The following is a 12,810-nucleotide window of genomic DNA, read 5'->3' as shown; positions in this document are numbered from 1 at the left end:
CACAGAAGAGCTGGTTGTTCATTCCTTGCACATCTCTCCAAGCGAAGTTGGAACCATAACTGAGACTTGGTTAGTTATCAGGAATGTTGCTCTTGGAAGGTCATATTAACAATTAATTCTCTTATATACACTCTGAACAGTGAACTGTGCTATATTGGTTCATCAGGATTGCTTTGCATAAATATGAAGATTGATGATGCACACTTGGGTTTCACTGTTGGGATCCTGAGTTTCCAATGCCATGGCCAGCGATGTAGAAAAACGTCACTATGTGACCAGACCTCCAAAAAACCTCAGACCCTAAGACTCAATCAGGCTTCTCTGGGAAAAAGACTCTTGGCACATGTCTCTAAGGTTAATAAGCCAAAGAAAAAAACAAATTCTGTGCAATCCCAGACAGAAGACTTGGAAGTCTTTGCCTGATCTTTCTGCACATTTTTCTTCCTGTTGCTTTTGCTCTACACCTTTTGCTGTGACGAACCATAACGATAGTATAGCCTGCTACTGTATTTCTAGCTAAATACTGCTAAATCCTTCTAGCAAATCAGATCCTGTGTCCCTCAAAACAACAATTACAGATAGCAACACTATTTTATAACACATGTTGATAATCTGAATAAATTTGTTTTTCACTATATAAAATAATAATATATAAAATGATATATAGTAACAAAATACACAATAATAAATTATATGTAATATGTTAATAAACACTTATTTGGGGATATTAGATAAATCTTCATTTAACAACTACAGAAATAGAATATTTTACAGATTTCATCATTTGCTAATCAATTACAGCTGAACAAGCATTTCCACACTAGACATCCAAGTTTCTTTTCTTTTCTTTTCTTTTTTTGAGACACAGTCTTACTCTGTCACCCAGGCTGGAATGCAGTGGTGATATCATGACTCACTGCAATCACCTCCTCCCAGGTTGAAGTGATCCTCCCACCTCAGCCTCCCAAGTAGCTGGGATTACAAGCATGCACCACCACATCCAGCTAATTTTTGTATTTTTAATAGAGACAGGGTTTCACCATGTTGGCCAGGCTGGTCTCAAACTCCTGACCTCAAGTGATCCGCCTGCCACAGCCTCCCAAAGTGCTGGAATTACAGGGGTAAGACAGTGTGTCTGGCCTTAGATGTTCAGATTTCTTCTGATCTAAATAGCCTTTAAGTGTTAAGAAGTACAACTAAGTAGGCTTGGCATAGAAAAAAGAAGTTAGCCAATTATATTTACAATGTGACAACTGAAAGAATCACAGGCTACCTTTTTCACACTCGTTTCTATCTGCTAGAAAGTTGCACATTAAGGTAAAAAGCAAATAAGAATTACTCAACAATATAACACTAATAAAGGTATTTATCACAATGACAAAAATGATATTTGTTTCAAAAACTGTAGCTGGCAAGCATAACTTCATAACTGAAAGCACATATACACTTCCATTATGGCTTCTTATTACATAATAAAACTCTCCTTTAATTATATTTATTATTCACATCCATAATTGACACTGATTCAAACCTGAAATTTGGTTATTTTTGATAAGGCAGGCTAGCTGATCAAACTGCTTGTATGTGTTTTTTATACTAGGATATTAAATTCCTCTTCCTCTAAGCCAAATAAAATATCTATTGAGAGCTTAATATTAAGTTGTAGTATCACTTTGCTGTTGGGATTCACTCAGTGTGGTTGGCAAAATATTAAGGGAAATATTAGGGAAAATTGTAAGATTATAATCTCAAACCTTTTGGAAGGCCGAAAGTTTTCATTAACTTGTAATCATGGGACAGACTGAAGGCAGCTTGGTCCTTACCTTAAAGCATTAGGTCACAGGGTGAGGATTAGGGATAACAGAAGCTTCCGCTGTTAAGTCTGTTAAACCCACATTCCTTTGTCTCTACTCTAACTACTTGTTTACTCTTGTAAACTTTGTGCAGATGGCCTTGGCCTTCTCAGGGGGAGGTTAATGGTGTTTGTTCTGGGCCCCCTGGTAATCAAAGCTTTTATCATTTGTAAAACCACTCTTTTAACCATGTTGATTATCCACGAGTGTGTTGACTTAGATCCTCTGTCATTAAATCTATACTGAATATATGTGAGAACAACATGTAGTAAGGGGTCGGGTAGCTGCAATGGCCCTCTGAGAGCGGCTGACAACCTCCCTAGCCCACTCATTCACTGTACTTTTTGTGTTTGAGTGTATTTATTCATCTGCCTCAGAGTCAGGGTTTGCTGGACAGAATCCTGCAGGTGGTAATCAACGTCTCAGGTGATGATGACCTCAACATAACCAACACCACACTTTGCTTTCTGATGAAGTCAATTCCTGTTTCAAGTGGTGGTGGTGCTTTTTTTTTTTAAGTTTCTTCTTTTCTATAGAGACAGGGTCTCACTTTGTAGTCTAGGGTGGTTTCAAACTCCCGGGCTCAAGTGATTCTCCTATCTTGGCTTCCCAAAGTCCTGGGATTATAGACGTGAGCTACCACACCCCACCTCAAGTGTCATTTATATTATATCCATTTTAATTTCACTTATGTATTTATGATGTTACATATACTATATATATATTTTTTTTTTTCAGATGGGGTTTTGCTCTTTTGCCCAGGCTGGAGTGAAGTGGCGCAATCTCAGCTCACTGCAACCTCTTCCCCACTAGGTTCAAGCAATTCTCCTGCCTCAGCCTCTCAAGTAGCTGGGATTATAGGGGCCTACTACCACACCCAGCTAATTTTTGTATTTTTAGTAGAGATGGATTGTCCCTATGTTGGCCAGGCTGGTCTTGAACTCCTCACCTCAGATGACCTACCCCCGCTCAGCCTCCCAAAGTGCTAGGATTACAGGTGTGAGACATCATGCTCGGCTACATATACTATATTTCAGCAAAATACTCTATAGACAGTACAGTTCAATACAACTTTTTGCAATGATGAAATCAGTCTGTATCTGTGTGGTCTAATACGCTAGCCACTAGCCATTTGTAGCTACTGAACCTTGAAATGGGGTTACTGTGACTGAGGAACTGAATTTTTAAGTAGCTACATGTGACTAGTGGCTATCGTATTTAGCACAGCTCTAGAAGAACCACCATTTATAAAATGACAAAAGGCAGCCATTATAATGTCTATTTTCCTTTCCTTGAAAATACTACCTGTTTAAAAAAAAAAAGAAAACTCACTGAGTAGAGATGTTCATAAATTCTTTGTTTAAAGTTTATAAAGTACAAGTGGACTTCCTATAAATGTCACAGAAGTTATCACTGAATATATCAACATTTTCTATACTACATGCCTTCTAGAAAGTACCTCAATCTTCTAATTTTAATTGAAAACATAGTTATAATCCACAAGACATGCTCAGAAACAATCACAACTTTAATCTTTAATACTATATACAAAGACTGCTAACATCTGTAAGAAGTAAGATTTTTTAATAGCTTTTATTTGATCTATAAACAATGACATATATCTAGGTTGGTCAAAATCTATCATTTTTAAAGAAAAAACTCGTATTTAAAGATCAAATGATGCCCTTGTTTTAAAATTCTTGTCATTTTTTCATGCTTGACATGCTTGAGATTTTTGTTCTGCTAGGAATAATTTATGAACTCCTTGAAATGATTCAAAGGAAGTGAAGAAAATAAAACTATCAACAACCTAATCACTTTACTATAAATTGATTATTCCTAAAGTAACAAAGAACAAGAAAGAACACTGTTAATACAGGAAAGAAGTCGTTACTCTATTACTGGGTGGTTAAAATTTAATACGAAAAAGTACAAAGAGTGGCAAAATGCTAATAAACTACCAGACAGACAAAAAATTCTTCCTCAAAAGATACCTCTGATTACCTATGAAGAAATAAAAATGTTGGTAGGGGTAGAGGGTGGCATAAGTGAGGGTAAACCAGTGAGACACTCTTAAAAAAGATGCACCTGGATTAAATGACATGTGTTTTCTTTTTGCAGATAACCTTTACAGTGTAAAACGTCAACTGTATTAATCCAGTCAGTTAATAGAATAAACTAATTATTACCTCTAAGAACTGCTATGCAAAAATAAAATAAGGCAAAACAAAAAAAAACCTCAATTCTTGTCAAACATTATAGAAAACCTGTGAGACAATTTTTGGACAGTTATAAAAAACAGACATAGAACAATTTTTATTCAATCAAAGAATGATGAAAATTCATTTTCCTGTGGGCAATAATTAGGATTTTTACTTTGAAGAAGAAGGAAAAATCTTACCTGTGATGTGCTATCAGCTGCTTTCTTATTAACAGAAACATCTATTGTTTTGTTTGTCTGGTTTTCTGAAAAGTTTAAAAAAAAAAAGCCACTTTTAAAAACATCTACAAAATGTAAAAAGCTAGGCTGCTTTATATACAAAAATTCACATAGTTTTCTCCAACTATTTTTCTGTCAACATGTCACATATGTAAATAAAAGCTCAAACTCAGATCACTGCTATAGTATCTTTCAGAAGGGGAAATTCACAATACAGATTAAAAAAAACTTTCTACTGCCCCCGCAATTTTAACTCTAAGCAATATCTCATGAAAATAATTTAAGATATACATAATTTAAATGTTCTAACATGAGGAAACAGTTAAACAAAATATAATTTTTCCATACTATGTCCCTTTCGAGAAAAAAATTTAATATGTAAAAACTGTTTGCAATAAATTCAGTAGAAACAGATGCAGTAAATCCAAGAAAATACACATGCATATCTCTCAGTAAGTTCAATCACCGGTGATTTTTCTTTCTTTGTTCATTTTTCAACTAACTTGTACTGAGTTTGCAGTTAAAAAATAATGTTACTTCCAGAACAGCACAGAAAACAAACCAAGTATGTTTTGCCCCAATTTCTAATGGGAGGAAAAGAGAGAATGTATTAATTTTATCAAAGGTCTTTTGCACCTATTGAGATTATTTACGTTTTCCTGTTTGGTAACAAATATTTTTTAAATGTTGAAACAGCCCATCCTTTCTTTCTGGAGACAAAACCCTCTTGGTCAAACTGTGGCACTTCTTTCATTTGCAAATCTTCAGAATGCATACAGAGTAAACAATTTATGTTTTTAAAAATACAGGAGATTAAACTACCTATGTATTTCCATATGTACATATATAAATCTGCATGTCTAAAAAAAATCAAGTTGGTAAGTATGAACCTGTTAAAAGAGGTATTCCACGGTACAGAAGTTAAAAGGATGCCTTTGATTTCTCCCTACCTACCTTGTCTGAATAATTTTCTTTTTGTAAGAAGAATATATTAATATATTATTTATTGAAATATATATTCAAATTATTTATTACAAATGAGCATCTGTTTTGGACATGGTTGACATGTGCTCGCGCTCGCGCTCTCGCTCTCGCTCTCTCTCTCTCTCTCTCTCTCAACAGGGACTTCCTCTGTTGCCCAGGCTGGAGTACAGTGGCATTACCATGGCTCACTGCAGCCTTGACCTCCTCAGTTCAAGCAATCCTTCTCCTTCAGCCTCTGAATAGCTAAGACTGCAGGCACGTGTCTAATTTTTTATTTTGTGTACAGATGGGGGGTCTCACCATATTGCAAGGCTTGTCTCAAGCTCCTGAGCTCAAGCCATCCTCCTGCCTCAGCCTCCCAAAGTGCTGGGAATACAGGCATAAGCCACCATGCCCAGCAAACTCTAGTGTTCTAATAGTCTTAGAACAAGATGTTTAATGAAATTTGAGAGTGTACATTGTATATGGATTGTATATAGCTCTCCTCCATATCTGTTCTTTCTTTAATGTCTAGTTTAGTAAACAGAATGGCATTGAGCAATGTCTTAGAAATCTGAGTCATCTTTGAGTTCTCCATCTCTTTTACACATCTGAACTCTTATTAATAAATTACCAAGTACTGTCAATGCTACCTCTTGAGTAACTTTTAAATCTTTTTGATATCACCATCTGTCATCTCGTACACTACAAGAGCCTTCAGACTCCTAACTGGTCTTCCTAACATATTCTTATCCCTTCTAAACCATTCTCCATACTGAAACCAGGGTTCATGGAGGTCACATCACCCACTAGAAAAACCCTTTAACACTGTTTCCCCCATTCTTCCATTCATTACTTCATACCCTTTCCAGATTTCCCATTTTCAATTTTGTCCTCAGAAAAACCTGCAAATCCTAACACTCATCACATTTATAATTAATTAGTTATTTAATGAACACATTCCCTATTTGACTGTAAGCTTGGTGAGATCGTAGGGACTATTTTATACATTTCTGTGTATCTATAGAACCTAATATAGGCATTCTTTACTTTATGAATCAAAGAAAATTCATTATAATTTGAGCTTTAAATTTCCAAGCCCTGAGGAGGGTATTTACTTCACTATACACAGAAAACACTGATTTAAAATCCATAAAAATACACTAAACTATAAGAAAATACACACAAATGCATGAACATATAGCCTATGTTCTTATTAAGTAAATATAATACCTACAAAAGTATAGAGCTTAGAAAATCTTAATTATATAACCTAATTAATTTGTCACAAACTACTAAATGTAGTAGAGATGTAGTTAAGTTTGGCTTCAGTTTAGGTTTTGGAAAGCCTAAACAGCCAAAGGCCTACTTTAATGTCATTTATGGTACTGTTGAAATTATGCATGGTCAAAGAACATATGTTCTCATAAGATCTCATTTGAGTTAACATTATGAAAAAGAAAAGCTTGGCATTCACATTTATTCATTATCAAATGTAAGTGTAAGCATTCTAAATGGAACTTGAAGATCTTAATATAATTATATATTAAAAATATGTAAATGTGTTAAACGTATATGTTAAAATATACAATTTTATGTTTAGAAATAATTGTATATTATCTCAGAATGCTTTACCAATTAATGATTGTAAAAACTTACTTTTATACACAAAAAACTCAGAATAGTCAACTAAACAGACTGACGTGCATTACTAATAGAGTACATCAACTAGATAATTTGGGGAATATATCCTTTCTATAAAAAATTTAAGAACGGAAAAATCAAATTACAATTCTGACACTTGTAGAAGTGTTTTGAGTACGAGCATAACATTAACAAAATACACTTATTTATTTCTTTTCAAGCCATGGTTTTTCAGGAAAAGTTCTATATTTAAGAATTTATCGGCCGGGCGCGGTGGCTCAAGCCTGTAATCCCAGCACTTTGGGAGGCCCAGGTGGGTGGATCACGAGGTCAAGAGATCGAGACCATCCTGGTCAACACGGTGAAACCCCGTCTCTACTAAAAGTACAAAAAATTAGCTGGGCATGGTGGTGCGTGCCTGTAGTCCCAGCTACTCAGGAGGCTGAGGCAGGAGAATTGCCTGAACCCAGGAGGCGGAGGTTGCGGTGAGCTGAGGTTGCGCCATTGCGCTCCAGCCTGGGTAACAAGAGCAAAGCTCCGTCTCAAAAAAAAAAAAAAAAAAAAAAAAAAAAAAGAATTTATCTCCTTTCACAACCATGAATTTAAAACAATGTCAACTTTGCCAAAAAATATCATAAGGAGGAAAAACCAAAATTACATAAAACAATGTCCATCACTAAATCATCTAACATTAAAAATTACTAAGAACTAAAAGAAAAAGAAATTACAGGAAAATGAAGCATCACCCAAAAACCTTGTATGTCCACTGACCTCAGTTAAAAGCAAGCATCTCTTTTAGTGTTGTAAACGTGTAAGAATGTCCAAAAAATAATGTGGTAGCAGATAATGCTAACAAACATTTGTCCCTATACTATGCAAACATTTAAATTGTAAATACTATAAATAATAATTGCACTTTCATATAAAACATTAGTTTATTCTTATAAATATGATGAGAGTGATATCCAGCTTCAATCCAATATTAATTTTGATCTGCCACTCATTTACTTACTTTACAACTCTGTGAAATACCATCACTGTTTTATATGAGAAAACACTTAGGGAGTAAATGCACTAGTAATGGGTATATGACAAATGAAAGCTAAGGCTTGTACATCTCACTTATAAAAGTAATTTTGCACTTTAGAATTTGTTTCCTATATTACATGGTCACTTATGACATCAATAAGAAAGATACTATAGCAATTTTACTATACACATGATGCCTACACTTGCCTGCCTTTCCGAAAGTAGTGCAGATAAATAAGTCAGAAATGAAGAATAAGCAAGTTTAAGAATGCATACAAAACAAACTCTTTCTAGGAACTACGAAGACACAGAGTTTGGCAGATTTTAAACAGGTATAATCAAGTTCTCCTTTTTGCAATATTTCTAAGTCAAATACAAACAATCATATAGTATGTCATATGGGAAAACAGAAAAAACAAAAAGGACTCAAACATTTTATAGTAAATGTGAGAGAGAAACCTATTTTTAAGTTGTGCAAATTTGGAAGAGATGAATGAATGCACAAAGGATTTTCCAAACGGGTAAGGAACATAAACGTGCCTTTATTTTTTTCTTAAAAGCATATATTATGTAAATTTGATACTTTAAAATGTATTTGTTTTAGACAGATATTGCTAGCAAATGTATCATAAAAGTAACTCATAATGCTTGCTACAAAGCCATAAATTAAAAATTCACCAATTAGGAAAATTACTAAAAGATAAAACACAGATGCTAACTTCCAAATAAAAAACGAACCCCCTTTCTCAAGCCCCATTTTAGCAACATAATTTCTCTCAGGTATCTAAAAAATTACTAAAAATAATGAAGAAATTCTGTTTACTTTGTTCTTTCAATATTGCCAGCCACTTAGAGAAAAAAAAACTTCAATCGTTACAAGGTTATTAACATGCTTGCGTTTCTAGTATTAAACCTACATGGTGACTTACCAATTCTTGGGTTAGTAGTGCTGTTCTGTTCTGCAGGAGATGAAGTACTAAAAGCAGAAATTGGAATTTTCATCTGTATAGGACCTCGATTATTTGATGGACTATAGAGTCCTGATGGGCCCACTGTGGGTAAAGAAGTCCTTGTGGCTTGTACAATAGAGTGTGCCGTTGGAACAGCCTGCACAGCGAGTGTTGTTCCCAATGGTGCAGCACTGGCAGTAGGGTTCCTTTGAATACTAGGACTGGGCACAGAAGGAACGTTGTTTGGTTTAGTGGGATTTGGCAAGGATGGCAAGGATACTGGATTTTTGGTAAGACCACTCACTGTAGGTGGGCTTTGCACAGAAATGAATTCTACATTGCCAGATGGTTGATTAGTCACCAAAGTCCCTGGATGGCTCTGTAGAAGCTGAGGCTGGGAGGATACTGCAACAGGTACATGCAAAATTACTGGCAAAGATTGCAAAGAGATTGTAGGTTGGGGATTTCCACTAGGCACCTGAGTAGTAGCAACTACAGCAGCTGTATTGGGTGCAGGAAGAACTGATGTTGCTGTCAGGGAACCCGAAGTTACTGGAGTCTGCAACTTAGGTTGACTACTGACAACTGTTGGAGGAGTGACAAGGTTGGTTGAAGATACTATAGAAAGAAAACAGAAGTCTCAGTTTAAATGGTTACATTAATTTATCAGCTAAGAAAATATGACAGATACAAATTAAATACATTGCATTAGGTACTGTAAAGTCTTTCATCATGAAAGTTTGTTTTTTCCAGATATAAATTCTGAAATTTAACTTAGAATTAAATTCTTGGAAGGATTTTGCATGTAGGTTTAGTATAGTACAAAAACAGCACATGATTGACGATTAATACGCAAGACTGCTGAGTAACAAAACGGTCTCTGAAAATTACTATAATCACTTCAGAAACCTAACTAGTAAACAAATAAAAAATACTAAAAAGTGGGTAAAAATGCATTGAAACTACATTAAAAACATTATAAATGCCTTATAACACAAGTAATATATAAACTCAAATAATAAATCTAAAAAGAGTCATGACAATTAATAATAGGTAAACTTATTCATCATATTTTATCATTTGAACCATGTCTGTATCTTTGGATCAAGTTTGACTGAATTCCCAGGGCGAGGAGTTATCTTCCCCTACTGAGAGGCAGTTCCCTCTATTGACACCCTACTGACATTGTATGATATGAAAAATAGCACTGAGTGAAGATGACAGATGAATTAAGAAGAAATGAGAAAGCTTATACAGAAGAACAGAGAAAATACAAATGGTGGTCACTACAGTTTTATAGTAATTTTCAACTACTTGTGCTTATTCTCATTGGAATGGTTTTAAAATACACGATCAACCTTCTTTCTCATTGATTTATAGTCTTTCCAATCAGGCACACCAGAGCAGCAATTCTCAAAGTGTAGCCCAGGGGGATGCCTGGGGTTTTCTGAGACCCTTTCAGGGAGTTTGCAATGTCAAAATTATTTTCATAATAAGACATTATTTGCCTTTTTCAATGAGCAGACATTTGCACCAATGGAGCAAAAGCAATGGTGAGTAACACTTCTGATGCTTTAGTACAAAAATCAAGGTAGTTTAACGGGACCAAACTCGCTGCATTCTTTATCATCACATGCTTACAGTAAAAAACAAAGTCAGTTTTACTTAAGAATCCCACGATCAACAGTAAAAACTATTAGCTTTATTATATCTCAACCTTTAAATAGGGGTTCTTTTCTTAATATTCCATGTGAAGAAATAGGTATACATATAAAACAACTACTGCATGCCAAAGTAAAATGGCTAACTCAAGGAAAAATGCTTGTGCAATTGAGCTATAAACTAAACCAGCAGTCTTTTCCATCAAAGACTATTTTTAGTTGAAAGAATGATCTACATGCACACTGATGATTCACATGTGGGTATTTTTAAGATCTTCTCTTAAAAATAAACTAGGTAAGGCAGTCACTTCAAAGAAAAAAGCCCAACTGTATTTATCAGCAATTATAACATTTGAATTTTAATAAAACTAAGAACATCAGAAAACACTTATATCTGTCACTGAAAGCATGAAGCTCTCTAAATCCTTAAAATACTTCTCTGAGTAGAACTGATAGTAAAATCAGTAAATGTAATTTTTAAAAATAATATTTATTAATAAAATATGTCAACATTTGGAAGATTTGCATAACTTAATGAATAGTTTTCAAATGACCAATGAATGATATTAGTAAAATTCCATCCAAGTACAAGATAGGTGAATAGATTTAAAACAAGGTTTGCCTCTATTGCCCAGGATAGAGTACAGTGGCACAATCTCGGCTCACAGCACCCTCCACCTCCAGGGCTCAGGTCATCCTTCTGCCTCAGCCTCCCAAGTAGCTGGGACCACAGGTGTGTACCACCATATCTGGCTACTTTTGTATTTTTTTGTAGAGATAGAGTTTCACCATGTTGCCCCGGCTGACCTTGATCTCCTGAGTTCAAGCAATCCACCCGCCTTGGGCCTCCCAAAGTGCTGGGATTACAGGTGTGAGCCACCACACTTGTTCAATAAACGGATTTTAATGGAAGGACAAGAAAATTTATTTGGTGTGATTTCAGATTACACTTCACAATTAACCTTAAAGAAACTACTACTTGATAATATCAAAGAAGAATATCCACAATTATCTGTAAGGGCTAGTCCTTTCCATCTACATATTTGTATAAGACTAGATTTCCTTCACATGCTTCAGCCAAATCAACATTTTAAAACAGACCAAAAGCAGATATAGATATGAATATACAGCTATCTTTAGTTATCTTGACGTCTTAAAGTATAAGAGATTTGTAAAAAATGTAAGAGAATAATGCTCTTTGTGCTGCTATTTTTAAGCTTGGAAAATACATTTAGTTTCATTTTTAAAAGTTTTTTTCTGTTAGACATTATGGGTTTACTATTACTTTATTTATTTTTATTATTATTATTGTTATTTTTTTAGAGGAAGTCTTGCTCTGTCCCCTAGGCTGGAGTGCAGTGGCATGATCTCGGCTAACTTCAACCTCCACCTCCCAGGTTCCAGTGATTCTCCTGTCTCAGCCTCCTGAGTAGCTGGGATTACAGGCACCAGCCACCATGCCTGGCTAATTTTTGTATTTTGGTAGAGATGGGGTTTCAGTATGTTGGCCAGGATGATCTCGAACTCCTGACCTCAGGTGATCCACCCACCTCATCTCCCAAACTGCTGGGATTACAGGTACAAGCCACCACACCTGGCCTACCATTATTTTGAATGAATAAACATTTTTAAAATATGTTTTAATTTGTTTAATTTCTACTTCATTTCAAATAACAAATATCAATTGATATAACCCACATAAATAAAAGCTCTGGGGTTCTTAATAATTTTTTCAGATCGTAAAGGGATCAAGAGACCAGAAAGTTTGCAAACTACTACAGTAGAGATTTGAATATCTATACTGTATTTCATGTATACTTATCTAGGATCCTAAATTTTTTTGTTTTAAGAGACTGAGTAGATTTCACTATGTTGCTCAAGTTGACTCAAACTCCTGGGTTTGGGTGATCCTCCTCAGCCACCCAAGTAGCTGGGACTATAGGCATGTGCCACCATGCCCAGTTTGATCCTGACTTTTTAACAAAACTTTTGTACTCAGATCAATGTGCCCAATTTTTTAATCCATTTCAACCTCAAAAGAATGTAAGAAAAGAGAACCAAAGCCTTTAATTCCTAAGAAAATGTATTTTTGTATTTAAAAAAAAGTTACCTGTATTCACAGGAGTTTGAAAGGATGGCGGTGCACTCTCGCTTACATTTCTTTTGGACTCCAGCATCTGTCTCACTGTGCCTGCATTTCTATGAAATACATATACACACAAATAGTCAATAGATATGCCACTCTGGGAATACCAACTGATATCTAGAAT

At 35.0% G+C, this 12,810-nt stretch overlaps 1 protein-coding gene across 8 annotated transcripts in view; it reads right to left on the bottom strand.

Annotated features, from left to right (window-relative positions):
- ATF7IP (activating transcription factor 7 interacting protein) overlaps positions 1–12,810 on the bottom strand; it is a 126,982-nt gene that overhangs the window by 21,253 nt on the left and 92,919 nt on the right. For all 8 annotated transcript variants that reach the window (XM_032253702.1, XM_032253707.1, XM_032253701.1 and 5 more), the window contains 3 exons: positions 12,651–12,739; positions 8,859–9,497; positions 4,255–4,319 (listed from right to left, as the gene is read on the bottom strand). In XM_032253702.1, the coding sequence (XP_032109593.1) occupies positions 4,255–4,319; positions 8,859–9,497; positions 12,651–12,739 (793 nt within the window). The remainder of the gene's footprint in view (positions 1–4,254; positions 4,320–8,858; positions 9,498–12,650; positions 12,740–12,810) is intronic.

This window comes from Sapajus apella, unplaced genomic scaffold (assembly GCF_009761245.1).
Source record: "Sapajus apella isolate SASKATOON/1434 unplaced genomic scaffold, GSC_monkey_1.0 scaffold84, whole genome shotgun sequence".
Taxonomy (NCBI): Eukaryota; Metazoa; Chordata; class Mammalia; order Primates; family Cebidae; genus Sapajus; species Sapajus apella.
The sequence above is the reverse complement of the archived record's forward strand: the minus strand, read 5'-3'. Positions and strand labels throughout refer to the sequence as shown.